General features: G+C 38.8%; 1 protein-coding gene across 1 annotated transcript in view; it reads right to left on the bottom strand.

Moving 5' to 3' along the window:
- LOC101467287 (protocadherin-15) overlaps positions 1-27,560 on the bottom strand; it is a 228,953-nt gene that overhangs the window by 48,511 nt on the left and 152,882 nt on the right. Inside the window, exons 21-26 of the mRNA XM_076891629.1 lie at positions 21,984-22,112; positions 17,942-18,247; positions 15,948-16,178; positions 12,083-12,199; positions 8,552-8,692; positions 7,111-7,223 (exon numbers count right to left, since the gene is read on the bottom strand). Of these exons, the coding sequence (XP_076747744.1) occupies positions 7,111-7,223; positions 8,552-8,692; positions 12,083-12,199; positions 15,948-16,178; positions 17,942-18,247; positions 21,984-22,112 (1,037 nt within the window). The remainder of the gene's footprint in view (positions 1-7,110; positions 7,224-8,551; positions 8,693-12,082; positions 12,200-15,947; positions 16,179-17,941; positions 18,248-21,983; positions 22,113-27,560) is intronic.

Below are 27,560 nucleotides of genomic sequence, written 5' to 3' on the forward strand. Positions count from 1 at the left end.
GTGACAAATGATCCCCACACACTGGAAATTGCAGCGAACTTATCAGTCTTTGCTCGATCACTGTGGGTGGACTTGTCATCAAAGCGTAGGTGTTGCATGATGTCTTGGAAGCGGTTTCGTGCCATAGTTCCAATTATCTGTGGGTTTCCCAGGTTTGCTGACCAGCAGTCATTTAGAGATGGAACCCTGTTAACCCCCCGCAAGATGACAATTGCAATAAATGCCATTAGTTCAGGGAGGTCCATGAACCAATGAACATGCTCCATGCACCACTCAGCAGGCCATTTGTAAATATGTGTACAAATGGTTGGTTTTTTGTACTGTTTTTCTCAATAAATCTCAGCAACAAAGGACCTACACCCATGTGTGTTGATTTCTCCCTAAGATGGCAAACTGAAACACTCCAAGTTGGTGACTTTTGGAGATTTATTTCCCTGGATGATTGAGAATGCATCAAGATGAAACACAAAAGGAAGTTCACAGCTTTTAGCAGCTCCCCCACCCCCTCAATCACACACCCCCACTCCCCTCCCTCCAGAATTCCCAGGTAACAACCTAATATACATATGAATGACTAGCCAATTTAGCTTCCACTTGGCTGAAGCTAAAGCTTAGCTAAAAGCCTACCAGCCATTTGGCTGCTCTCCGGGTTTTAAAGGTAGAAAAGCCAAATGGCTGCTCTCCGGGAGTTTAAGTTAAGCTGATACTGGAGGTAACACCTCGAATCTGATGAAACACTTGGCGACGCATAGCGTTTTTTTAAAAGCCGAGAAATGCGCCGTATTTGATAGCTTGCTGCGAGACCTCACACCGAGCACATGTACTGCGGGTGTGGTGCCTGTTATCGGACCTGGAGTTAGCAACATCCCCCAAAAACCCGAAGAGTAGAGTCCTGGCCCGTAGCCCTGCCAGAAATGATGACGGATGATGATGGCAGCAGCAGCCGTTCTTCTCTGCGTGAGTAGCTTAATGTTGTTCGTGTGTAATTTACGTTGAGTAGGTTAACCGCGTTATTACATTAATGCATGTAAGGTGAACTAGCAAACACCATCATAGCTACATGCAGCTGTCTTCTTGTTTGATGGCAGATACTCCCTTCACCCTGGCCAAAAAGGCTAAAATGACCAAAGAAAAAGTGGAAAACAGTTAAACATGAGAGGTTTTAGGACACAGTTTGCGTTTTTTCCATTGTTTAAGCACTGCTTCCATCCAAGAGTGATACCATATATGCCCTATAGCTGCAGAAAAGGCTAACATTGATATCTTTTTACAAAAAAAACAGCTGAACATTAGAGGTTTTTGGACCAATTTTGTGTTCTCCATTCTTTAAGCACCGGTTTGAGCACCGTTTAAGCACCGGCACCGTTTCAAAAGTATCAGTTCGGTACTGGTATCGGATAAAACCTAAACGATACCCATCCCTACACATTACTGGCATAAATTCAGCCCCAGTTAACAACAGAGCTTCCACTATGTTTTACAGACAGCTGTAGACATTCACTGTTGTATCTCTCTCCTGAACTCCTGTGTGTATGCTGATGACACTTTGAACTAGAAATTACAAATTTAGATTCATCACTGCATAAGAACTGCTGCCTCTGACTATCTCTCTAAGGGCTTATGTTATTTGGCACCCTGTTTTGTTTCCTTGACAGTAGATGGATCAACCGAAGGACCAGTCTCAGGTGTCTCAGGTCCAGTAGTACAGTAACAATCAATGTTTCCCTTTATTTCTTAAAGACACGGCGTTCATCTGCTGTTGTTAGTTCCTTTTAGGCCTAATGCTGCTTCTTGTCCTCTACAACGCACAGCATGCTGAGATATGCCAAGTTGTCAGCTAACAGCTCTTTGACAGTCACCTAGTATAGGTACTTGGTATTTGGGAAATACCTAGTATAGCATTTTATGCCAGTTTGACAGGCATAAAGAACTATTTAATTCCTGCCAAACTAGGTAGTCTTTGCCATTTTCACGGGTTCAACTAGAGAAATAGGAGCATATTGTGTGGTTTTGTGACAAGCTGCTGGTGACAATGTGCCTAAAATTTCTTTTCCTACATTCCCTGGGTCAGCCCTTAACTTTGGTGCCTTTAGTCAGCTTGAATGATTCACAGGTCAGTGTTTAGTAGCTTAAATAACAAAAATTCCCTGAAAATATTCAGGTACTGGACTGAAACTTTTTGAAAATCAACTATAAAAGGAAAAGTACAACAACAGTAACTTTATATAAGGTTGAGTGTTTAAAAGTGTTTTTACGTTCATTTACATTATGCAAATAAAGGATATGCACACATGTAAATTTAGCATACTGCCACTTTGTGTAATGGTTTAATTACTTGAGGTGGGAATGTGGGTGCAAGCACAAGCAGTGACACTATGTTGTTTATTGTGATAATGTTGACACTCTTCATTGTGCTAGCATTAAAAATAAGAGCATTGCTTGATGATGTGCTGTAGTGCTCTCACCAAGATTACTAAACTATTTATTGACAGGTATTGCATAACGGCCACGTGATATTCTTTCCATTTAGTAAAAAAGGCCAACTATTGCAATCTCCTGGAAAGTGTGCAGGTAGAATGAAATGTATATCATTTATGATAGTTATTTTTCTGAAACAACATAAAGTAGAAGGAAAATACTCTGTATAAAACTGAATATTTGCTAGAAAAACACAATTATTTCCAGAGACATGTGCTTAAAATAACACCTGGAAACAAATAGCATTACATGTTTAGTAATGCAACATATATGCAATGAGCATTTAGTTATAATGAGCACATAACTTACACCAAAGTGACAGCTGACATTTACAGAAATACATCCCTTTGCTCAGGAGAAAATGAAGAACTATAAAATGAGGAGAGACGCAAAGGGAAGAGAAAGTGAGAAAGAAACGGACAGAGATATAAGCTGAGAAGAAAAATTCGGGGGATGTGCGAGCTCGGCAAGGTAGGGGGGAGGGAGGAGGATGAAGTGGAGGAGAGCAAAATGACATACTCAGAAGCAGTGAGGCAAAAGTCTCATGTGATCTAGAGTAGATTTAGAAGGTGAAGTGCCGTGGGGGAGATAAGCAGCACGGGAAACTGCTCAGATCACAGGTTTGTAACATAGGGCCAGAGATGTAGCCTCAGTACAAGAAGGAGGATTCACATAGTGGGTCCATGTTAGATAGCAGCTTAGCCCTCCTCTCTAGTCACACACACAGAGAGAGAAAAAATATATTCAGTAAATATTCAGTTGCTTCCCATGTGCCCAGTGCTAAAGACTTCCCTAAAGGGTTGTGTGCGTGAGTTCCATTTAAAGGAGCCATTCACTCTGATTTAATGATAGAGCTCCAGAAAAATCTTTATCACCCAAAAAACCTGAGCAAAATCATTGTCTGCTCATTCACATTGATATAATTAATCTCTTCACAATCTTTCACATAAAAACACACTGGAAAGCCTTAAATGAATAGAGAATTAGTTCAAGCATATAATATATTTAAACAGTGTCAAATACTCATCCTGTTGCCTTGAAAAACTAAAGCATAGTAATTACATCATTCCAGTTGCTGAATCAACAAGTCAGCAAGGAACTGATGTCTGACAGTTCAGAAGGCAAAAAGAAGAGAAAATCTGCTGTGTGTGATTGAGAAGAGAAAGTGAGGATGAGAAGGGAAAAAGATAAAGTTTAATATACAATCTCAGTTCCAATAACTTTGAGATTCTGTGTAGAATGTCAAAATCTTATAAAAACCATATTTTAAAAATAGCCATTTGACACGTTTTACTATTTTATGAAAAATATTGACTCATTTTTAAATTGATGGCAAGCAATATGTCTCAAAAAGGAGCAAAAAAAAAAGCCTGAAAAAGTCAGTTGTACTAATGAAAACAGGTGGAGGAACATTTTTGAACCAAACAGGTTAATTAGCACAAGATCAGTAACATGACTGGGTAGAAAAAGAACATCCTAAAGAGGCAGAGTTTCTCTAATATGAAGATGGACAGAGGTTCATCATCTGCAAAGAACTTCATACACAAATTGTGGAGAATAATGTTTCTCAACATGACATTGTGAAAACTAGAATATCTCATCATCTACAGGGCATAATATGATCATTTAAAATGAAAACAAATCATTGAAAACGTACAATTTTGTCACAGAAATCACTGCATGGGATCAGGAAAACTTCCACAAATTCTTATTTGTGAACTCCATTTATCATGCTATTCCCAGTTACAGGTTAAAGCTCTCTCATGAAAAGAAGAAGCCATGTGTAAACATGGTCCAGAAACATCATCCTCTCTGGGCCAAAGCTCATTTAAATGGGAGTGAGGCAAAATGGGAACTGGTCTCTGGTCAAACGAATCACAACTTTTTTTTTTTTTTTTTAAAACACTGATGCCGAAGGAACCATGTGGCTTGTTATTAGCTCTCAGATCAAAAGCCCACAACTCTATGTGGGTGGACCAGTGCTTATGGAATTGGCAGCTTGCACATCTGGAAAGGCATGATCAGTGCTGAAAGGTACACACAAGTTATAGAGCAGCACATGTTCCCACTCAGCATCCAGCAAGACCTTCGGGGATAGTCTTACATATTTCAATAAGAAAACACTAAACTGCGTACTGCGTCGAGAAAATGGCTTCATAGTAGATATAGGTTTAAGTAAATATTGAGATAATGCTTTTATCTACATTTCAGACAGACAAAAACAACAAGATGTTTATCTAAACTCTTCTGAAAAGCAAGTGGTAACATGCCGCTAAAGCAGCAACTACGGCATAAGCCATTTATTTTATCCAGCATTGACTGGGAGCTTCTCATTTCCCTCTGACAGATGGAGGAGACCAACCATAAAGCAGTAGAAAAAAATCATTAAGTCAGCCAAAGCCCTGCAGAGTTGTTTTAATTGTGTGCTTTGGTGCTGTAGGCATAGCTCACCTGATTGCTGCTATAACTAACTGCCTTCACAGAGACAGACGAGATCTTCAGTGGACATTTAGAAAGTGATTTGTGTTCAGAAGGTTCCTTGGGGGGGGAGGACAATGTGGAGAGACAGAGTGACTGGGAATGAGGAGACAGATCATTGCGAGTGAGCAGATTGGATACTCTTCACTGGAGAGAACCTTGTCCAGCAGGAGAGGCTCAAGCACCTGGCTAATGCTTTCACGGCTCATAATTTACAGCAGGCCTTCCACTGCGTTTGGTTAGCATTGTTAATGTGAAACCCTACAGAGGTCTATGCCTGTGGTCTCGACCTTCTGAGTGTGCTTCAGACATACCACTTATTCAAAGCATTAATCAATAGCCTTTTAACAGCTATGTTGCTGTGCCTGTGTATCAATCATTGAATAAAGCTGAGCAACGGAGGAACGTGAGCACACACACAAAGTGCTGGATTATAAACCATCAGGGAATTATTTATTTGGTGTGCACACACTGAACCATATGAGGAATGCACATATACACACACTCTACCAGGTACAAATTACCAAAGGTGAGATAGGCTGAAAGACAAAGCCAGGCACAAACAATGAAATAAAACCTAAAGTGCTGCGTTGACAGGTTGGTGAGGACTTACTTTTCCCTGTCTTATGCATAAAGGCCTACCGAACTCTGTTGCAGAAGACAGTCTTGCCAACACTCCCTAGTCTAACTGACATAGAAGCTAGTAAATCAATCCACTTAAAACAAGCTTTACTTTAAGCTCCTAATGACCGCAATGTGCCAGGTAACTATGCCATCAGACCTTAACGCTTCACAGTCTGAATGCTGCAGAACTTGACCTACAGCGGCAAAAAAATAAATAAATAAAAAAAAACAAAAAAAACAACCGTTAACACTAGTTTGCCCTCATCAAAGAATACTTTTCTCAGCAGTGTCAGCTGGCAGGTTAATAATCCATGTTTATTTTGAATTATAGTTTAATTCTAATTACATTTATATAATTCAATTATGTATGACTTCTTGGCCTCCTTCTGAGTCAGAGTATTATCAGCCCACCCAACCTTGTAGATGAGCATGTCTATAGAGGGTATATTGTATGCGAATCCACTAGTCATCTTAGGCCACTGTAGATTATGTCTTCTCATCTTGCATCTTCCTCTGCAAGTTTAACAGTCTAAGTGGTTAATCTTGTCAAAAGAGACTCTTAATAAACTCAGAGGAAAGCCCTGTTTCTCCCACAGACAGACACAAATGTGATTTACAGCAGCGATGATATGCAGCATCTACCCTGCAGCTCTAATATATATTGATACATAAAACTCAGTGATCAGTCAAGCACAGAGAAGAGCATCATGGAGCTGGGAGATGCCGTATTAGAAATGATACCTCTTTGCAGAATATTCATGACATGAGAACAATAACGCAAACGGATCTCCTCAGCTTTTATATCCCCGGGAGAGCGCTTAGATCAGCGGGCCAAATGCTCCTGGTGCGACCTAGATCTCGGCTCAAGACCAGAGGTGACCAGGCATTCACCGCTGTCGCACCCTACCTCTGGAATAACCTCCCTCTAGCTATTCGGGCGTCTGATTCAATTCAATCTTTTAAATCTCGATTAAAAACGTATTTGTTTAGCCTTGCTTTCCCCGCCTCCTAGAGCCCGCATTTTTGGTGTACTGTAAGTTATCTTTTTCGCTTTATTAATATTTATAATGTTTTAACTTTCAGCCTTTCGGGTTGTGCCTACTATGCCTGGTGTATTATTGGTTAGTTATGTGACCCGCCTGTTAGTATATTTTATTTGTATTTGTATTTATTATTGCTCTAACTCGTTCTGTGAAGCACTTTGGCATACCTGTGGTTTTTTAAATGTGCTATATAAGTAAAATTGTCATGTATTGTAAAGCCATCATTAACACAGTTATAAATGTTCATGAAATTGTGACCTCAAACCCTTTGTGCATATCACCAACTGCTTAAATATTGATCAGAATATTGGGGAAGATGAATGTGATGTGACCACAGACACAAATGTGTCTTCAGGTGTTCTTGTCCACTTTCTCCAGCGTTTTACACCTATTGCCCCTGTCTGGCACTACAGCCTAAACTGCTCTTTGGTGTGTGAAGTTACAGGTTGGAGGCAGCTACATCAACAGCCGTGTCAAGGAGACTTACGTGTACTCTTCCTGGGTGAAGATTGGGATGCGAGAAGGCTGAAGGACTGTGATCTCCACCAAAGTGCTGTTAGACTTCACTGGCTCCCCATTGTCATAGGCTATCACAAAGAGCTGCAGTGGAGCAAGAGAAAACATGTGAACAAAAGACACATGCAAATGCAAGCACTAAATTAATACATTTTTTTAGCCTCAACGTCTGCTCTCTGCACAAATAATTCCTTTTTTGGGGATTGCCAGTCATTTTTGCAAACATGTTCGGCATCCTAATAAAGACACAACGGCAAATCTGCTGTGGCGAGCAGGCTGCAAAGCTCCCAGAGAGTGAGAATGAACGTATTGATCTACATTCATAGACTGTGGAGAAAGGAGCTCGGGGAAGGGGGGGAAGGGAGGGTGGGGCTGAAAGAGAATGAACATAAAAATGTTGTTTCTTTTAAAAAAAAAAAAAAGAAAAAAAAAGAGTGTAAGTAAAAGAAAAAAAAGACAGATTAGGGCACAATATGCTGCAGCGCATGCTCAAGTGTTCACACCCACAAGCCTATGTAAAGTCACTGGAAATTGTTAAAAATAGCTCTATGTAAAATGCCTGGGAGGGGATTTGTTTTATCTAGAAAACTCTATATTATTTGTCACAGAGACAAGTTAGTTAAAATCAAAACGTTATTTGATTTTAAAGTATCATTTTAAAAAAAGACTACACACATTTCTAACCCACTAAAATTTAGTGGAACTTGTATCACTTTAAAACAAGTCAGACAGACAAAAGACAGCACTATGACTATGATGATTTTATCATTATACCATTATAATCAATTGTCAGTTCCACTGCTGCAATCACGTCATGATTACATGTTATATCACGTCATTACTAACTCGACGTGTCAAATTATTGTGAATTTTTTAAGCCAATAAATATCTTTTTAAATAGATTTTATGGCTTTTTTATCAGCCAAATAAAGTGCTACTTTATTGAGTAGAGTATTAAAGCAGAATTATGTCAGTCATGAATTACAATCACTGGCTATTTCCACAGTTATATACTGTCCTGTAATAATCAGGCTTTCAGCACCGCCACTGTATCTTATATCATATTTCTCACAATCACTCAGCTGATAATCATAACTAAACACCGTTTACTGCCACTAGCACACCGGTTGTCTTATGTGCTATAAACTACTCAACCACAACATTTAAGGCACTGACAGGTAAGGTAAATAGCAGTGGTCATCCTGTTAAAATGAAACCTTGGGTCCAGGCATTCATACAGATGTCACAATAACACATACCACCCACCCAAACATAATTCAGCTTTAACTCCTTTAAAAGCTTAAACAGCACATCTTTTTTTCTGCCTCATCTCTGCAACCATTAAGTGACACTGACACTTTAAGCAAAGGGACCTCATCACCACCTCTGCTGACATAATGGCTGTCACTCACGTTAAAGGTGACACTGGGCTCTTCATTGAGGTTGACCTTAGTGATAATTCTCCCCGTTTCTGCTTCCACATCAAAAATACTCCCACTGTATGGCGATCTGTTCAGATCCACTCTGTAGCGAACCAAACTGGCCGGAGTACCCTGGAGGAAGGAGAAAGAAGAGCACGAACAATATCAATGCAATAACAATCCACTTATCTGGACCCCACATTTTACATATTCAAATGAAAAGAAAGATGATGAAAACAGAGTACTTCAGGGTAATCTGATACAAAATGCAGTCAGGTCATAAAGGACTAGTAAAAGTACTTGCTTAGCAACACGACTCATAAATGTTATATTTTGTTATTTTATTATGCAACAGAACTGCAGTGGCTTATGTTTAAAAAAAATTGCTATAATAGTTCTAATATAATAGTTCTTGTCAATTTTAAGAACTGAGAGCTTTTCCTCATAATTTGGTTCTCATCAGATACTCCTAAATAAAATCATTGTTATTCATTGGTTCAAATCTAGTAATCTAATTGGAAATAATATTAAGAAAAATTCATAAATTCATCTTTTTAGTCTCCAAGGTAACACACTTTGCATTCATTAATGCCAGCCTGGACTTTAATATGAACCTCTGATTAACATTAACCACGGTTGCTGATTACTAATCATCTCTATAGCTTATCTTATTCTAGTTCCCTCCCTGTGGACCTAAAACTGAGTCTGATTTTTAATAATCTTCTTGAAGCTTCCCTTCTTTGGCTGAACAGCTTTTGCTCCTCGAGGACTGGGTAAAACCTGGAACTAGAGAGAGGTAAAGCTTGTAGTAGCAGTGTATCTCTTGGGAGGCTTACTAACAAAAATGTGTCTCCTAGAGGTTACAAAACCATCTGAGTGAATTCACTAAGGGGATAAAACAAAATCCAATCTCTAAAAGCTCTTCAGATTGTTTTCTGACATTTAATTGAAAAGATGTCAGACCAGGACCACCAATTACGGACAAAAAAATCCCCCACTAACTTCAGTAGTAAGACCTCTGCAGTGATGGCAGCAGCTTTGCTCTGGTATTGCCAATATCTGTTTTTTGTGCCCATAATTTCTCATTTGAAGTGTCTAAGTTAATATCAAGACCATATTGTTATAAATAAACAGAAATAAAAAAAAATAAGACCATAATGCTAAATAAAGAAATAAATAGGAATAAAAATAAAAACCCAGACAGCAAAACTATTCACTGGAAAAGAGTGCTTTTCTTTATATCCTCATATTCCTCGAGAAACTAGAAATTAAAAGCAATTGGTGCTCCACATAACTCAGGAGAGATGTACAAAAATATGTAAGCTGTTGAGTGTTGTTACAGGAATATTTGTCCTTGTCTGCCGTGTCCACAGAAACGTTCAGCTGCACAACCACTTGGTCTTGTATGACATTCTACACATGGGATATGAATTTTTTATAGACACCGCCTGAGTGAACTCACTGTCGTTAACATTGCAAACAGGCGCCCAAAATGTCATGCATGACAAGCAATGCTCAAATGCAGTAAGAGAGGGGGGGGGAAAACAAAGATCACCCTCACTGTTTAACAAGTGAAGAAAATGCAATTAAAAATAAGATGTGTGGGTGTTTATTTCTAATTCTCTTCAACATAAAAATAGCAAATTCATTAAAACTGATCAATCTCAGAAGCCCTGAGAGGCACTGAACAATGCTTCAGAGACAGGCAACACAAAAGCAAGCCTTGATCCGAGAGTGTAATAAAGTCAACATGTCAATACGACTTATTTTGTTGGTTTTGGGAAATTACAAATGACTCATTTGACTTGTAAGTGACTAGAAGGTTACTGAGGAAATGGGAATCGCTAAAAGAAGAAAACTGCCTCTGCCGTGATCAACCCAATCACAGAAGAAAAAAAACAACAGACTCAAAAATAACAGACTGTTTAAATCTTCCCCTGAAGAATAAAAGGTTTATACTGGAACATTTGTCTCCATGGTGATCTCCTCTCTCGTTCAGGGTGATATTAACATTGACGTTATGGGGTTGAGTGGTGTGCAGAAAATGCAGTTACTTTTTAAAACCCATTAGTATCACTTCTGCTAAGGTGCAGGTGGACAGGTATTATGCTAGCTTTACAACAAAGTACAAAATGTCCTCTACAAAAATAATTAAAAAAAGAAAACCTCATTCAGGAGAAATGCATTAAAACCTTCACAAAACACACTCATTACTTACATGTGTCAGATTGACATGACAATTCTGTTTCTTTATTATGCTGGCAGGGTTTTGCTAGCCTGCTTAACAGAGAGGGACATTTGTTGGCATGTTTAGAAATCACTAGACTCTTTCCACCTAACAGGTGTGTCCATGACAGAAACTGGGTTAGTCAGCCCTTGTTAGTAAACCAACACTTCTTTCTGTTAAAATATTTTCCCATGTCACTCCATGACTTTGTGGGAAGATAAGGATGATTTCCAAACTGTGTTTTAGTGCTGCTAGATCTTTGTCAGTTAAAATAGTGACCATGAAAGAAAAAAACAAGACTTCATTTTACAAATGATGATACACAGGGTTTGGATTTTAGGAGTTCACTATCAACTATCTGATGGACAGGTGTACCTCCTGAGAGACAGAAACCCAGGATGTGGGAGTGTTTTCTCTGGGAGGAAAGGTAAGATGTGCAATCTGTGACATTCTTGAGATGCTCAACCACCTACAGCTGGCACTGACAGGAATCAGTATCTCTGTGCTTACATGCTGCAGAGAGAATGCAAGATTCTTCAGACCTGGTGAGATCCGACCAGCGGCTGTGCTATTAATAAGAAGCATCAAGTTTGCTTTCCAAAAAACATCCAGAGCTGGACACGACTAGCACATGGCGAGGAGGTCGCTAGGAAATTCAGATTTCTATTTTTGACTCTGAAAGTTTTTAAAGATAAATCAATAATCAAATTTGATCACTGAAGTAATTTGATAATGTTGCTTTAAATATAAAAATCACACATAAAAGCCAAGAGGAATAAACCAGTGCAGTCGAGAACACTGCTGGGTGACCAAGTCCAATAAAATATGAAGATTTTCTCAGCTAAATAATACTAAGACAAGAATTCATAAAAACTGTACTATCTACACATTTCCAGTCTCCCCCGGTTGTCACAATTTCTTTTCTGCATGGAGTAATGTTCCTTGGATTTCAGACTATATTAAGACAGCTCCCAACAGATCCTGCTCAGATAGTGAGGCAAAGAAGTTTGAGGAAATCTGACACTCTGAGGCGAGTGAATGACTCATACAAATGGAGATGCACACCTTGCAGTTAGAGTTGGTTTGGAATAAACTTTCACACAGCACTGCAATTCTAATAAGAGCACTGAGGTCCTGAAAACATCTTTTAAATGCATCATGTGAAATGACATTCTGACAGACACATGTAGGTCTGAAATCATCAATCAAAGCCCCCCACCCCCCTTTCATCTCTTTCTCCACTGTTGCATATCTTAATCATAACATGTGCACAGCATTTTTCAAACAGTACTCACTGGTGGGTCTTGGTCCTCAGCATAAACTGTGGTAATGACTGTTCCTTTCTCTGCATTGGGTGCCACCATGCCTTTATACAGGTCTTGCTTAAAAATGGGGGAGAAATCATTCATGTCCTGAAATGAAACACAGATCAGTTAATATCTTAGTGCCATTGTTTACCTAAACATTGCAGTTCATATGTTAAAGCACATCAGGTATCAGTAAAAAAAAACAAAAAACGTATTTTTACTTCATGTATTAATAGAGTAAGGCAGAAGGGAATAGAAAGGGTCAAATGAATTCAGCAATATTCTATCACCACTATGTTTTCTAATGCTGTTTGCATGGTGAATTAATAATATGATAGATTTTGCAGTTGCTGCTCTACTTGACTTCAGTTAACACTTCAGTAATTCAGAATGCCCCCTGGCAGAGCAAGTAAGTCCCCCAAATAAACTCTAGTTTGTAGCCTTGTTAACATATGCATTTGGTGTTTTTTTCCTACGCCAGAAGACATATCATTAGCAAACAAACAGCCAAGTCCATGGCGCTTTTGCTTTTGCCTTAGAAGTGCTGAAACACAGATTAACTCAGTCAGGATTTCATACATAAGAAAACTAAAGAGTAAGTCTTTTCAACTTGCTTACTTACTAGAGCCAGTAATACAGAGGAGAGGCTCATCTAACATTAGCAAAGTATTATTATGTATTTGATAACAGAGTAATATCTGCTCACTATGCAGACCTCTCAGCTCAGTCACTTAACTTAATACCTTCATTTAAGAACAGTAACGCCCAACAGTGCCCAATAGTGTGTATTACGCTATTCCTAATAGTGAACAGAATACATCCACGTGCAACATAAAGGCATGTGAAAACAGCACAGCAGCTGTCTGAAAATTAAATGTTTCATTAGCAATTAAACTAATACAATGGCTAGGTTTTTTCTTGTTTTTCTCTGTGCCAGAATGTTTGATCTGAAGCGAAAATCTCATCCAAGTATGTTCACTTCACAGATAAACAAACACAGTTTATGCTATACTCAGTCATTTCATTAGGAACACATATTCAACTGCTTTAAACTTCACAAAAACCAGCCAGTCACATGGCAGCAGCCGCATTTAGGCATATAGACATGTTCAAGATGACCTGTTTAAGTCCAAAATGAGCATCAGAAGTGGGAAGATTATGGCATAGTTGGTTCTATCAGACAACACTTACTGCCACTAACTGCATAACCATCTCTAGGGTTTATAGAGAAGGTTCAAAAGAGAGGAAAATATCAAGTGAGCAGCAGTTCTTTGGGTGAAAAGGTTTGGTTGATGTGAACGCTCAGAGCAAAGTGGCCAGACTACAGGCTCAAACTCAAATAACCACTTGTTACAACTAAGGTATGCAGAAAAGCATCTGTGATGCATTGTGGGCTTTTAATGCTGGGGTGGTACCTGATCTGAGCTTTTATAGTTTAAGAACAGGAGACCAAGGCTTCAATTCACACACGCTCACTGAAATTGGACAATTGAAGATTGGAAAAAAAATGCTGCTTTGTTTTGATTTGAATGATAGGGTCAGAATTTTCCCTGGATAACACAAGGATCGATTTGTCTTGCCTTGTGTCAACAATTCATTATACTGGTGGCGATGGGAATATGTTCTCAAAACCTCACTGTACCTATCTAGTGATGGCTGCTTCCAGCAGCATAAACAAAGCTAAAATCATCTCAAACTGGTTTCTTTAACATGACAATTAGTTCACTCTAGACAAATGACCTCCTCAGTCACCAGATTTCAAAGCAAGAGCACACCTTTGAGATGCGATGCTTTGATCCATCATCACGTCTCAAAGGTACACGAGCAGGAGATTCACATTATAGACGTGCAGCCTGTGAAATGTCATCATGTCATTCTGGACTAAACATCCCTGAAGAATGTTTTCAAAACTTTTTCAAAACTCTTGAAGAATTAAAGCAGTTTGGAAGGCAAAAGAAACTAACTCTAACTAATTAATGAAATAGCCACTACCTTTATTAGATAACATTACAGGACCTGCTAACAGTGGATAGGTACAAAACATTTACTGTCACTAGCAAATGATGAGAATAACAGATGATGGCAAAATTTAGTTTAATAACAATAATATTTAATCAGATCATTATGTAAATGTGTATGTGTATGCTGAGCTTTCAGGCTAGTATCTGTGTTCCAACATTTAGAAATTTTAAAAAAAGAAAACTGTTTTATCAGCATTCAGTTATTAATTGCTCCCTAGAACACGTGAGAGTGTCATCATAACAGCACAGCTTTAATCACCTTCTCCTAGTTAACAATGCACAGCAAAGCTCTACCATGTTTGAGTCTGCAAAGAAAGAAAATCTTGTCAACTATGCAAACCTTGCTTTGCTGTGTGAAAATGAAAAACTCAGTAAGCCATTCACATTTCTCTCAGGAATAGCTTAACTCTATTATAACTACTGGAGCCTGATGTTTCCTTCTCCTGAATTTTCTCTTTACTTTCCTCTGTTTTGGCTGAGCCATGGGCAACAGTATGTGTTCTATAAGCTCAGTGGTGGAGGGCAGTCTCCCTTTGATCTATACACAGGTTTAGTGTTTCCTAGCAGAAAATCTATGATACAGCCCTTGCTTTGAACAACAAAGTCTGATCCTTGTGCTGCAAGTGTTCACAAGGAAGCCGTGTCTGCACATATGTATGTGCTACATGTACGTGTAGAGTACATGCGACACTTTTGCCACACACACGCATACAAACACGTGCATTTATGAAGTTAAAAACAAAAGGAAAAACTTTGGGAGACTCAAAACAGCAGCACAAGGAAAGCAGTTAATCCATCACAGCAAAGTATATGATAAAGGAGGCAATAACAAAACAATACAAGGGAAAAAATCAAACATAGATGACTTCAAATAACTCTCCGGGTGTGTTACACGGGGAAGGAAGTAAAATCAGTGGAATCAACTCTATCTCCATCCCTAGTTCCCTGGAAGCCTGTATGAATCCATTAGACTCATTCTAACTCATATCCGCCATTTGAAATAGCAGTCGCTGCTTTGATATCAGTAGCTGTGCAATGTTTATCCTATCAAACACCATTCCTGGGTGACAGCAAAAAGAATGCAACAAAGCTTTTCCTTATCAGAGGACAAAGTCACTCTACAGGTTGGCAGACCATGTGGTGAGCCTGCTGGATAGGCACTTGCTCTCATTCTGTGGAATATCAAAAGCTTAACTCTACAGACTTGGAGACAGTCACTGTGGGTGGACCGAATTCATACACAGAGATAAATGTGAACACATTTTGAAGAATACCTCAGAGGTAAAACGCACGACCATTAACACACGCATACACACATGAACAGTATCACAATACAAGGTGTCTAATCCTTTCGTTGGGATTCAGCTGTTAATCTCTTGAAAGGCTGGGAAGGGAACACAAGCTCCTGAAAAACCTGACATAATTGCTGTCACAAAGTTAATGAGTCATTCAAGTCAGGGATAGCACTGTGTGCCAGACAGAAACACATATCCATCAATTCTTTTTTTTCCCCTTCCGGTGATGCTGAGAGGACGAGCAGGTCAGGAGGCCAAAACGTGGTTTACAAAGGGAATACAGTCGCGTTTGCAATAAATGGCATTAAATTGAATTTAACATCACAAAGCAGTGCAGGTACAATACTGTAATGTGTCTCTATTCTCCAATCCCCTTTTGAATTGTGGCTTATGCAAGCTATTACTAATGTAAAACTATGCTAACAATTCACTACATATTCACTGCCAGTGCTGCACATCCGGAGGGACAGTGCGGGAAGATGAAAGGAGAATAACACACAGGAGGGTTTAGTAGACAAGTTATCTGGAGGCTCCTACCGTGATGTGGACTGTGACAGTAGCTTGCCCAGGAGGCATGACCCCTCCTTGGTTTACAGCTTCTACCTGGAATGTGTAAGAAGCCCCCATGTTCATAGCTGCCAGGGACTCGAAGTCCAGGGTCTGCAGTACAGCTAACACCCCTGTTACAGGGTTCAGGGAAAACAGCTGCCTGGCTGATTCAGTCTTGATCCGATAAGTGACATTGGAGAAGAGATCTAAGTCTACCGCCTAGGAGGAGAAGGAGGAAAGGAAAGCATTAACACTGGAGAAAGTAAGGTGATGAAAGAGGAGAGAGGACGAGCCTAACATTATAATTTCAAAATCAGAACCTTTCATATAAGCTGGTAAGCATAGGCCATAGACAACGAATGGTGATGCCCCTTTTTTTTTACAGTGTAGGAGCTACTTGGATCAGTCATTAATCAGACACTGATTAAATTAAATCACTATGGAGAACTCATTGCATTAAATCACAAATTGCAAAGTAGAGCGATGGCTGCTTCAATAGGAGATATATTAGATGCAGCATAATGCAGGACATGTTTTTGGGGGATTCATTAGCCACTTACGCAGTATTTCACTTATAAGCAAAAAGAAGACTTAAGAGTTATTACATTTGTTAAGTAAGAGTAAACACAAAGCGCAGCTGAGGCGAACGGAAATCTTTGAGTATTAAGACCATGAATGTTTGTGACCTTGTTTCTCCTGTGCTTCCTGTTTTTCACAAAAGCAACAAAATGCCAACGCTGAGAGGAAGAGAAGAGTTGACATAAGGACACATTTTGCATTTAATGTTAAGGAAAAACTTTACACTTTATATTTATTATTTCTAGCATAACCTTATGATATTTAGTCAACTAAAACTAATACAATTCAGATGCCATATATTATGACTAAAACTAAATCAAAATTTGCCGTGAAATGAACTCTTGTTACTCTCATAGCATTGCTAACACCCTCAGAGCTGACAGAATTGAGAGTGCCAAGTGTGGTCTGCACTTAAACATGCTCATCTGCACGAAAACACTAACACACACACACACACACACACTAAAGTAAGTTTAACTGTGGAAATACAACATTTAAGATTATTGCTAAAGGGCCAATGTCTTGAAAATCTGAAAAACAAAAATTCCTTTATGAACACCTTCAAAGTTGATAGGTTGCATCCTCAGGGGAAGACAGACATATGCACTGAGGAACCCACATACATAGCTATCTGATACAATATAGTTTATCTTAGTCACTTTTTCTTTCTTTTTGTGTGAGATTAAAAAAAAAAACTAAGACAGACTCTGTTCTGTTCTATCTCACCTGTGCTATTTAGGTATTTTGCCAACCACCCTGGTGCGCTCAGAGTTAATGTGTCGTCTAGGAGATTAATGGTGTCACAGTGCCACTGTCACTCACACCCTTCGACCTCGGCCCCCACCTGCCCTTCTTCTCCCCCTCCCCCTCAAGCTTTATCCCCGTCTGGGAGATGTCACTCACAATATCCCAGCAATTACTCGCCCCTCTGCTCGCGTTTGCTCCTCGTGCACCGGGTTTTTCGACACTACACTTCGGCGCAAACAAATGCACTGCTGTTTGACAGGGTTGAAGCGATGCCAAAGACAGATTACACCAATTGAAAAAAAAGAAAAGAAAACGTTTTTCTCAATTTCTTTCACAACAAACAATAAACATTCTATTAACATTGGTTGTGAAGGATCGAAAAACAATTCTCTTCTGAAGCCAACGATTTGAGGATGTTTTCAGTTTTATTCTAAAAAAAAAAAAGCGCAGAGAGCTGTCACCGCACTGCATAAAAGATTATGTATGTTGCTGGCTGCATAATTGCCTCTGTCTGGAAGCATTTGACATTTTAAACTGCTAAATTGCGAGCTCTTGAAGTTAAAAGATTCCAAAAGCCTTTTTAACACAAACACCTGTACCATACATCAGGGGAAAGGAGACATTTAGTGAAAATCGCTTGGACATCAAGTTCTTACACTTAGCTGCAGGACTACAGTTCCCACAGGGCTGTTCTCAGGCACATTCACCACATAAGTCTGCTGGGAGAACACCGGGCTGTTGTCATCGATATCCGTGACCTGGACTGAGACAGTGAAAGAGGTCCGTCGCGGGTCTACTGCCCCATCCGAGGCTTCAACCACCAAGTCATACTGACTTCTTGACTCCCGATCAAGTGGCACTCGTGTGTAGATGCTTCCATTAGCGCTTATTGTAAACAAGTCGGGATGATTCACGATCCGGTAGCGCACCTGGCCATTAGCGCCTGCATCTGGATCTGTGGCCTGGGAAAAAAATAAAATGATCAGAGGGCTCAGTTATGGGAAGATTAATGCTTATCTTTGTTTATTCAGTGCAGAAATGCAGAGAATCATAATATCTAGGCGGCTCGCCCACATAAATTGAAGTCTTTTCTTTGACCTCGCATGGGTTATTTGATCTCTGACACTTGCAGCCTTTGTTCTTGCTGATTTCAAACAATTAACATTAAACGCCGCAAAACCCAAAGCGAGTTACCACATTTTAATGGTGGAAGCAGTTAATATTATGCTAAATGAGCCATCAATGAAATGCAATCAATACACTTCTTTTCATTCCTGAAGCTGCTTTAGAAAAACCTGTGGGAAACAACGAGAAACCATTTACATATATCAATACTCCAAGAGAGAAATATTCATCAAATACATCATGTGAAGAGCTGATTATATAACTGAGATGCAGAGGTTTTCCTTTTAAAAAATTTTTTTTTATTATTATTACAATAATTATCAGAGAATTAAAGACCCAGAGAACTCTGAATTGCCCCCTTCTATTGCACTTATTTTTTTCTGTTCTCTGTCCTCTACAGTATTTTTAAAAATAAATTCAAGCACTGATGTCTTCATCTCAACAAAATCTTAGGGGGTGTTTTTGAGGAGAGTAAAGAGCTGCGTAGCATCTCTTTCAGATGTCTCGAACAATCAGACTCACTTTATCAAGGAATCTGTGTGGTAAAAAATAAACTATCTTCAACAGCTTGTCCAATTAGCAACAATTTCTCATGATGCCTCCATGATGTGTGCGACACAAGCGCTAATCTATCTGTCCTCCAGTCATTTGCGTGCTCAGATTATGACTCCCTGCTAAGAGCAAATAGAATGGGCTTATATGGTTAGGATTTGTAAGTCACAGAACAAACGGCTCTATTAGCATAACCGGCAAAGCTGTCAGTTGTGATAACCTGGTAAATCATCTGCAGTCTATATGAGTGTGTACAAAATAAGAACAGGTGGGAACCAGCTCCAATTACTCTAACGATAATCCAAAATGCTACTTAACAGCATTATGCATTTCCACTGCAATCATCTCCACTGTTGGCAATTGCCTAAAGCTTTGTGGCTGGCTGGATTGTAACTTTCTTCCTACAGGTGAATTCAAAGTAGTACAGGAAAACCGAACCAATTTTATTGGTGGAAATCAGATTTGAATGTGAAATACTTCAGTTGAAACAAATAAGCCTTATGCCAGCAGTCAGCATCCCACCCTTCCCTCCTCTATCACTTAGCACATTATGTGACAGTAAGCTGTGGGTTACTGATTTGATAGGAGAGCATTTGTTCCGCAAGACAGTTATAGACATGCACACAGTACAAGGCTTCTACAAAATCTCCACATCACAAGATGTTTTCTAGGTTTTCTGAAAGAAAGCTGCAAGTTACTAAACATTGGTTGGTGTGTCAGGATAGATGATGAAACATAGAGAAATGTTTAAGCGATGTATGTTAAGTGACAATGCCCTGGATGGTAAGATTTGTTTTGCCCTTCTTTTCCATTTTCTTTGCCAAGATGTCATGTGTCATCGCAGTGTATGAACTCAATGCAGCAGAGGTATCGAACTGCCAGAAGCTAAATTCATTTTCATCTAAGATAAACTCTATTATTAAACACCAAGCCACCTATTATTTTTGTTCAATTTCTTTTGACCTCACACAGTTAAACAATGTTCTCCTGCATATTTCTATCTAATGTATTCATGCTTGCTGCTGTACATTACTGATGATTCCAAGTGGCTAAAAAGGTTAATATCAAATGTGATGAAGGTATCTATTATTGCACCTCTTGTCAACTGGAATGCAAATGGCACATGTCATTTTGCTGAAATGTGGTGATTTATATTTTAAGCTAAAAGCCCACAGTTATCATTATATACGCATTTGCACTTTTCCTGCAATAACAAATACTACTTTAGACACGACTCCTAATGTAATACAAAAAAGAGAAGAAAATTAACAATTGCGCTATCTGCGTTACAGACAGAGTTTATTTAGGCCCCTCATCCTGAAGGGCATGTTCGCTCAAATAATGTTCAGTGAGCAAGATCTCCAAAAATGCAAATATATGCTCCTTCCACAGAAAATAAGTAAAATGTCACTCCTCCGTGACGGGATTAAACCAAGGAGATAAACGAGAAAAAGCAAAGGGATTTCCTACACACAGGCTTAAGGTGGACATAGAAATAATACTTTAGGACTAACATTTTAGCCAATATTTAGACAACTATCTTAGGACTAAATTATAAATATCTGGAAGCTTTAATCCTTAAGCAGACATTTCTCAATCAGAGAACTATCAGTTGTCAATCCAGAAATGTATTTATGTAGTTTGCCATTAACAAACTGGAGCAGCACTATATCATCTGTTCTATATCATCTAGCAGTGCAAGCCTGCAGAATTTAAAAGTGGTATTGGATTTCGAAGAATGTTGAAAAATGATTTAAGAATTGTATTTTAGCATACACTTGTTTAAAAATTTCACCTAAATTCCAAGTCTATGTTTTTATTTTTGGACTGCTATAGCAAAAAGATTTTTTATTTATTTGTTTTTCATACAAGACCTTGATGGAGCCCCTCAATTTGTCAACTATATGGACCATTTTAAGTCACTTCCTCTTTCCTTTTATTCAGGCTTCTTGTAATTGGTTGCCAGTTGTTAAAAAATAGATTTTCAGGACTTTGTAATATAAGATACTACACTATTGTGAGTAAGTACGTATAAAAGAACAGCAGGTCTCCTTTAATGATGAATCTTACTGACTTTTCAGGATTTTGCCTGATGGAGTGTAACATATGAGAAATGTGACCAAATATCACCAAAATGACTAACATTAAAAACATCACATTATATAAGAATGACTATTCTTTTTTTCCCTGCAATTTCTGCAGCTTTAACAGTGTTGCACTCAACAAAATGCCCCAATACGCTCTCGATCAGTTGCTATGGGCTAGTACAAGGGAAATCTGTGGTGTCTCTGCGTGCATGCGCATGGAGAGCAGGATTTTGTAGCGCTAAGTACTTTAATGTACTTTTCTTTTCAGTCACAAAGGCGCAGCCTCAACTCAAACTGGCATGCAGCCAGCTGAGGAAGAGTCAGTGTGGTGGACTAAGCTTTAATCTAGCTGCTGGCTGCATTTGTGAGGAAATACTTGGGAGTAAGACTGAAGGGAGCTCTACTGCATCCAGACACCAAACTTCGTTCATATGTCCTTTTGTCGCATTTCACGTCATAAACTCCAAACATTTAGCAGCAGCCCATTTCCACACGCACTAAAAATGTGAAGGGTTGCTTGATATGAAATGTGAATATCCTGACAAATGACAAATGTCACTGATCTGGTTATGCCTATTTACCTTTGGAGGCAAGATTCTTTTTTTGTATGAGCAATTACAAAAAAACTGATATAACAAATTTTATGTACGTGGAGATTTTCTAAAGTGGTTGCTGGGTAAATCTGTAAACCTTTTTCTATCCATATGAGGCCATTGTTTAGAAACTGTTTAGAAATTGTCCATCTAGTTCAAATTTAGTCAAAAAACAAAACATGTAGAAGGCAGTGACTGAGAAAACCTCGGAATCTTTCATCTGTCAAGCAGACGTGTTAACCAGTGTCTTGTATCAGTGTTCCTTTAAAATATGAGGACATGCAACAATGAACAGAACACATCAGATTTACAAGGCAAGAACAGAGGGACATTACACTTACCCTTACTCGTCCTACAAACAAGTTGGCCTCTTCTTCTCGCACAGAAAAATTTGAAGGTATGGTGAGGTCAAACTTCGGGTCATTATCATTGACATCAGTAACAACTATGTTCACAGTAGTTGTGGTTGTCTAAAGGAAAAACAGTCAAACAGAGAGCACAATAAAACTAATGTTATTCACTTCACAGTGAGTGTTCCCTTTTCATAAACAAAGATGACAAGCACAACTAAAAAGGCATCAAATGTGATATAATGTAATTTGAGTAAATACACTTTGACATGAATAATTCATAGGGTGACTGTTAAAAGCTGTGTCATGCTCAAGTAGACATTTTAAAAAGGATTAGGATTATAATCAGACAACTTTTTTGGAGACCTGACAATTAAAAATAATAATTATAGTTGGAAATACTTTCAAAATACATTTTGTTGGAGATAAATGGAACCATTTAGCATTTATGAGTGAATCCATGAGCTCTCATTTAGATAAAAATTAAATACTTTGTACAATTCTAACAAGCTTATAATTATTTATGTATGTGTTTGGAATCAGCCACCTTTATTTTTCAGCATAGCCTGAAATCCCTTAACCAAGCTGTCTTGTCACTTTAAAAAACAAAAAACAAAAACAAAACAAAAACAGTATCCAGGAATAGTTCTCCAAGCTTCTTAAAGGACATTCAAAGCTCTTCTTTAAATGTTGGCTAACTAAATACTGATTTTACCCAAAGATTTCAAATTTGGATGAATTACTCCATAGGAACTCTTATCATTGATTTTCAGTCCAGCTCTTATTACCTCAGCCTTTTCTTCTTTATTCCCCTTCCTGAAGGATGGCTCCTTGCTACCCAGACAATTTCTGACTAAAAATTTCAGCTAAAAACGATGTGAACAAAGAGCCTAAAGACACCATTTAAAATTCTCAGTTTTATGCTTGAAAGAGTCATAGGTCAGTGGGAAGTTGCCCAAAAAAAACAAAACAAAAAGACAAACATTCCTCTGAAAATGACCAGGTAAGAAAAAGTTTGAATGACCTTTAGAAAGCCTGGAAAATTAATTTGCCATTTAAAAAAAAAAAATACAAGAAAGCCTGGTCCTTGGAAGCCAAATGTCAAGAAATGAGAGGTGGCTCAAGACTTTTGCACAGTACTGTATGTTTCAGAAGCAGCTAAAATAAAATGACTTTCAACCAAGTCCAGCAAAAACACTAATTCACTCGAAAATTATTCCTAGTGTAGGGAAAATGTTAAAAGCCAACCATAAAAAATGATTCTGCATAAAAAGCACAATCATTTGGAACAACTACTGTAAATGCTAAAGTGTTTCAAAATATCAACTTTTGGTCAAACTATTATAATGCTTTGTAGCTGTGACAAAGAAACTCACATGCACCAAGTAAACGTGTTGGAATTAAAAAAAAATTCTATTATATAAATGCCTTTAAACACTTTGGGTGCATACTGCATGTGCATACTGATAACGGGATTCTCAGTAATATTCAGTAACGTAAAGGCAGTCATACATGCCAGCTTTCCATACTGTAAGTGATGAGGGACCATAATTAAACTCAGTACACCATTGTGTACAAATGTACATAAGCAACTTGTCTGTATACAACACATAGAGAACTTCTTCATTCCTTCTTGGGAAAGATGCCCTGTTAGTAGTTATTAAGAGAAAATTGTACAAGGTTGGGGGCTAAAAGCATGAAACTAGATCCATCACATCATTCTTCCTCACTCATTTACAAGGCCAGTGTGGGCCACTGTGCTGCTGTTAACCTTCAAACAATGACACAGCACACACACCTTTAGCACTTCTATAAATCAACATAGAAAATTGGCTGGATATGCACAATCTATAATCTCTCAGTGCCCTGGGAGGAGCATGTATGCAAATAATGGTGTAAATGGTCTCCTTTGGGGGGAAGAAGGATAGGAAGGCTGTGGGAGGAGTTGGGCCTTGCAAAAGAAAAACTTCCTGGGAGACAGCTGTTTGGAGCTGCCCCGACAGATGAGACATTCAGCGGCACATTTCACAAAGAAAATGACCTACTTAATGTCACCTTCATCTCACCGTCCTTTGGGAAAACCTCCACCATTGTTGTTTCTTTGTACTACCTTCTGAGACATACATAATCGGCCTTTTCATGGAATTTCACACTGCAACTTATCACGAAAACCTGCCTCTGTTGCTATATCACTACTGAAAGTAGGAAGTTAAAGGAGGCAGTGTTGTGATAGGCTGTGCGTAGTTTTCATTTCGCAAAAGACCTGAAGCCAATTAGTGTCTTCATCCTGGCGTGGGTGTCCTTATCAAAGCCAAAACCCCCTACCACCATGGACACGAGTATGATTAATGAGCAGCTATTATAGATGGAGCTCTGTGATGCCTTGTGTTATGTCCTCACAGTCTAAAAGATCCAGAGGTGGGTGATGTTCCTTTTTTTGTTTTTTTAAATGACCATCCAAGCCAAAAGCCATGTTGCAGGGACTGATATGATAAGCTTGTTAGGAGTCATGTACTCTTTCCTTTTTTTTCCCCTTCCCAGCATACCATTTTTTGGGACACATGTCTGTCTGGCAGTGTTTGATCTAAGCCTGTCCAGTCGAGATCACTTTTAAATTTACCACAAAGATGGGCACAATTTTTTTCATCCACGAGTACAAGAAAGAGTTAATACCGTGAAGGAAAATGCATGCGTGCATGTGTGTGTCCAGATTTGACTGCACTCAAAGGGAAGTAGCACCAGGGGGAAGTTGGCTTGCTAGCTCCTTGTGGCAGGTTTCCATGGATACCAAAGTTCTGGACTAATTACACATCCAAATCCCTGGTGTCCCCATCCTTTTCTCTATCGCTCTCCATCTCTTTTCTGTCCCCCTCCTCCTGTGCTTATTTTGATCCTTTCCTGTATCTAGCTGTCTAGGCAGCACTCTCTTGCACTGAATGACTTCCTCGCCTCTATTCTCCTACAAACCTTTACCCCGTCTTCCTCAATCAACTTTTCTTCCTGTTGTGACAACATTTCTTCCAAGTTGTGACATTTAGCCCACACAAGTCAGCCAACAATTTACTGTGTTTTCCCCCACACACATAAACACACACAATTTATAGGTGAAGGGTGTTGGCTTGTACAAACTGTCCATCAGTAGGTAGGACAAAGAGCATCAGCTTGTGTTTACCTCATTCTGAGAGGTGAAACCTCATCTTACATGCTCTTTATTTATTTGCTCTTTCCTCTCTGACCCCACCACTGTCCATCTGCCCCTCCCTCTCTAACTGCTGCATGATGTTCTCCCTTTGCACTGCTCTCACAATTACTGGGAAATACTACAAATTCTTTGTCATGTATTACTCCACAACACCAACACATTATATTTGCCAGCAGATACAAATTAGCTGTAGATCTCAGTTGTCATGAGTGTGCAGGTGAGAGGGGGTGGAAATCAACATCACCCTATTGACAGCTCATCAGCTAATGTTCACGGACTATCAGACACAGCATCTTAAAAAGGAAACCACATTTCACCTCTGCCTGGAACAGATACAGCTGCAAAAAAGAAAAAAAGTGCCAAGTGAGCTGAAGTGTAATTAAATTAAGACAGTTTATGTGATTATCTGCTCTTCGTGGAAGACACAGAAGCCAGCATTCAATTTTTGTCATAATGCCTGAAGTTTTTCCAGCCAAAATGACAAAAAACAGCTCTGTGAATATAAGGACTCAACTACCTGTGATACCTCTAAATGGAAGACACTTTTTAAAAGATGCACTCAGTGCTGAGAAAACTATACAATGGTGAGATCATTGATGTTATCCGAGCTATGGTTTGGACATGTGGAAATTAGGAAGTTTACTATATGGGGGTGGTTATAATTAAAACTTTGCATAACGGGACATGTAGCAATTCCAAGCGTTTGGATGCATTTTAGAAGCTCAAAGTATGTCAGTTTCACAGTTATGTGGCAGTACTCATTTAAATATCCATCTGTCCAAGATTTTTTTTTTGTGCTTTTCTGTCATTCTATATTAACAGACTGAGTATTACATAAGTCATGATGCTTTTATTACCACACAACTCACGTATTTAACACAAATACAGTAACTGTACAATATATGCAGAGCAATCTAAAAGGTAAAAGTAGCTGTAGGTAAAATTGATTTGATCCATTTGCTCTACAAAGAGCTATGCTCGAAATGGCATTGTGTAAGCTGCATATTAGTAACAGGCAATAACAATATGCTGGTTAAGGTACTTCTGTCTTAGCATTTGGTATTTGCCATTTGTCAGTTAAAAACTATCATTTTATTCCAGGTGAATTATTTCAGGCTTTTTAAAACACTTTTTGGCCAAAAATGTACTGCCTGGCCAACAAAGTCTTACCTATTTGCTTCAATTTAACCAAGCAAATAGGTATATGAGTCATTAATTACTACAGTGGCTGGCAACAGGTTACTTACTGTAACCCCAGTTGATGCACTGAATAGCTTTTCATTTCTTAAACAACTGATCTGTGTTCTTTGATCACGGAAAAGATGTCACTCTATTTCATGAGGGTCAAACTATCGGCCTGCTTCAAGGAAAGGAAATAACTAAAAACACTGCTGATATTGCTAGAAGGATTATGATGAATCATCATCATTCAAGGAAGAAATGTGTTTGGGGGAAAAAGAAGAACTCACAAATATATATAAAAGAGCATTTCCACACACAATATGATGAGAACTCAACAGGTTCAGACTGAACAGCAGTGTAGCCTTAAGAGAAGCACTTATCAAAAAGGGTAATCAGGGAAAAAAGCCTTCAATTTTCTAGGGAGCATAAAGATTGGACTCTGTAGCAATGGAAAAAGTCAGGTTGTCTGATGAGTCTAGATTTATCCTGTTTTAGAGTGATGGGTGCATCAGGATAGGATGACAGGTGGATAAAGTATTGCACCCATCATGCTTAGTGTCTACTATACAAGCCTGTGGGATGGTGTTCTGATCTGGGGTTGCTTCAGCTGGTCAGGTTTAGGTTTAACAACATTATGTGCCCAGAAAATGAGGTCAGCTGACTACCTGAACATTCCACCATGAGCAGGTTTTTTCCATCAATGGATTTTTTCTTGATGATGTCAGGAATCATCAGGCTCAAACTGTAAATGAGTGGCTATCTTCGCACATGGATTGGCTATCACAGAGTCCAGAACTTAATCCCACTGAGAATCCTTGTTATATGCTAGAGAAGACTTTACTCAGCAACTCTCCCAGCATCAATACAAACAAATTGGCACAACAAAGTTCTGGACAGAACTATATGTTGTGACACTGCATACGTGTACACAAACAATGCCAATGGAAATTTGTGCTGTAAGTTAAGCTAAAGGCAGACCAACAAAATATTAGTGAGAGTGTTTTTTTGGCCGGTGACACTCACTCTAATTTGAATGAAGGGGAATGAGTAATAGACAGACCTGGAATCGATTTCAGATGAACACAAGTGGGGAAAAATAATCACACAGACAACTGCTACCAGAGAAGTTATTAATGAAATTCACTGTAAAAAAAAATAAGTGAAAAGCTCAAGCCGAGAAGCCA

Source organism: Maylandia zebra, linkage group LG13, assembly GCF_041146795.1.
Source record: "Maylandia zebra isolate NMK-2024a linkage group LG13, Mzebra_GT3a, whole genome shotgun sequence".
In the NCBI taxonomy this organism is placed as follows: Eukaryota; Metazoa; Chordata; class Actinopteri; order Cichliformes; family Cichlidae; genus Maylandia; species Maylandia zebra.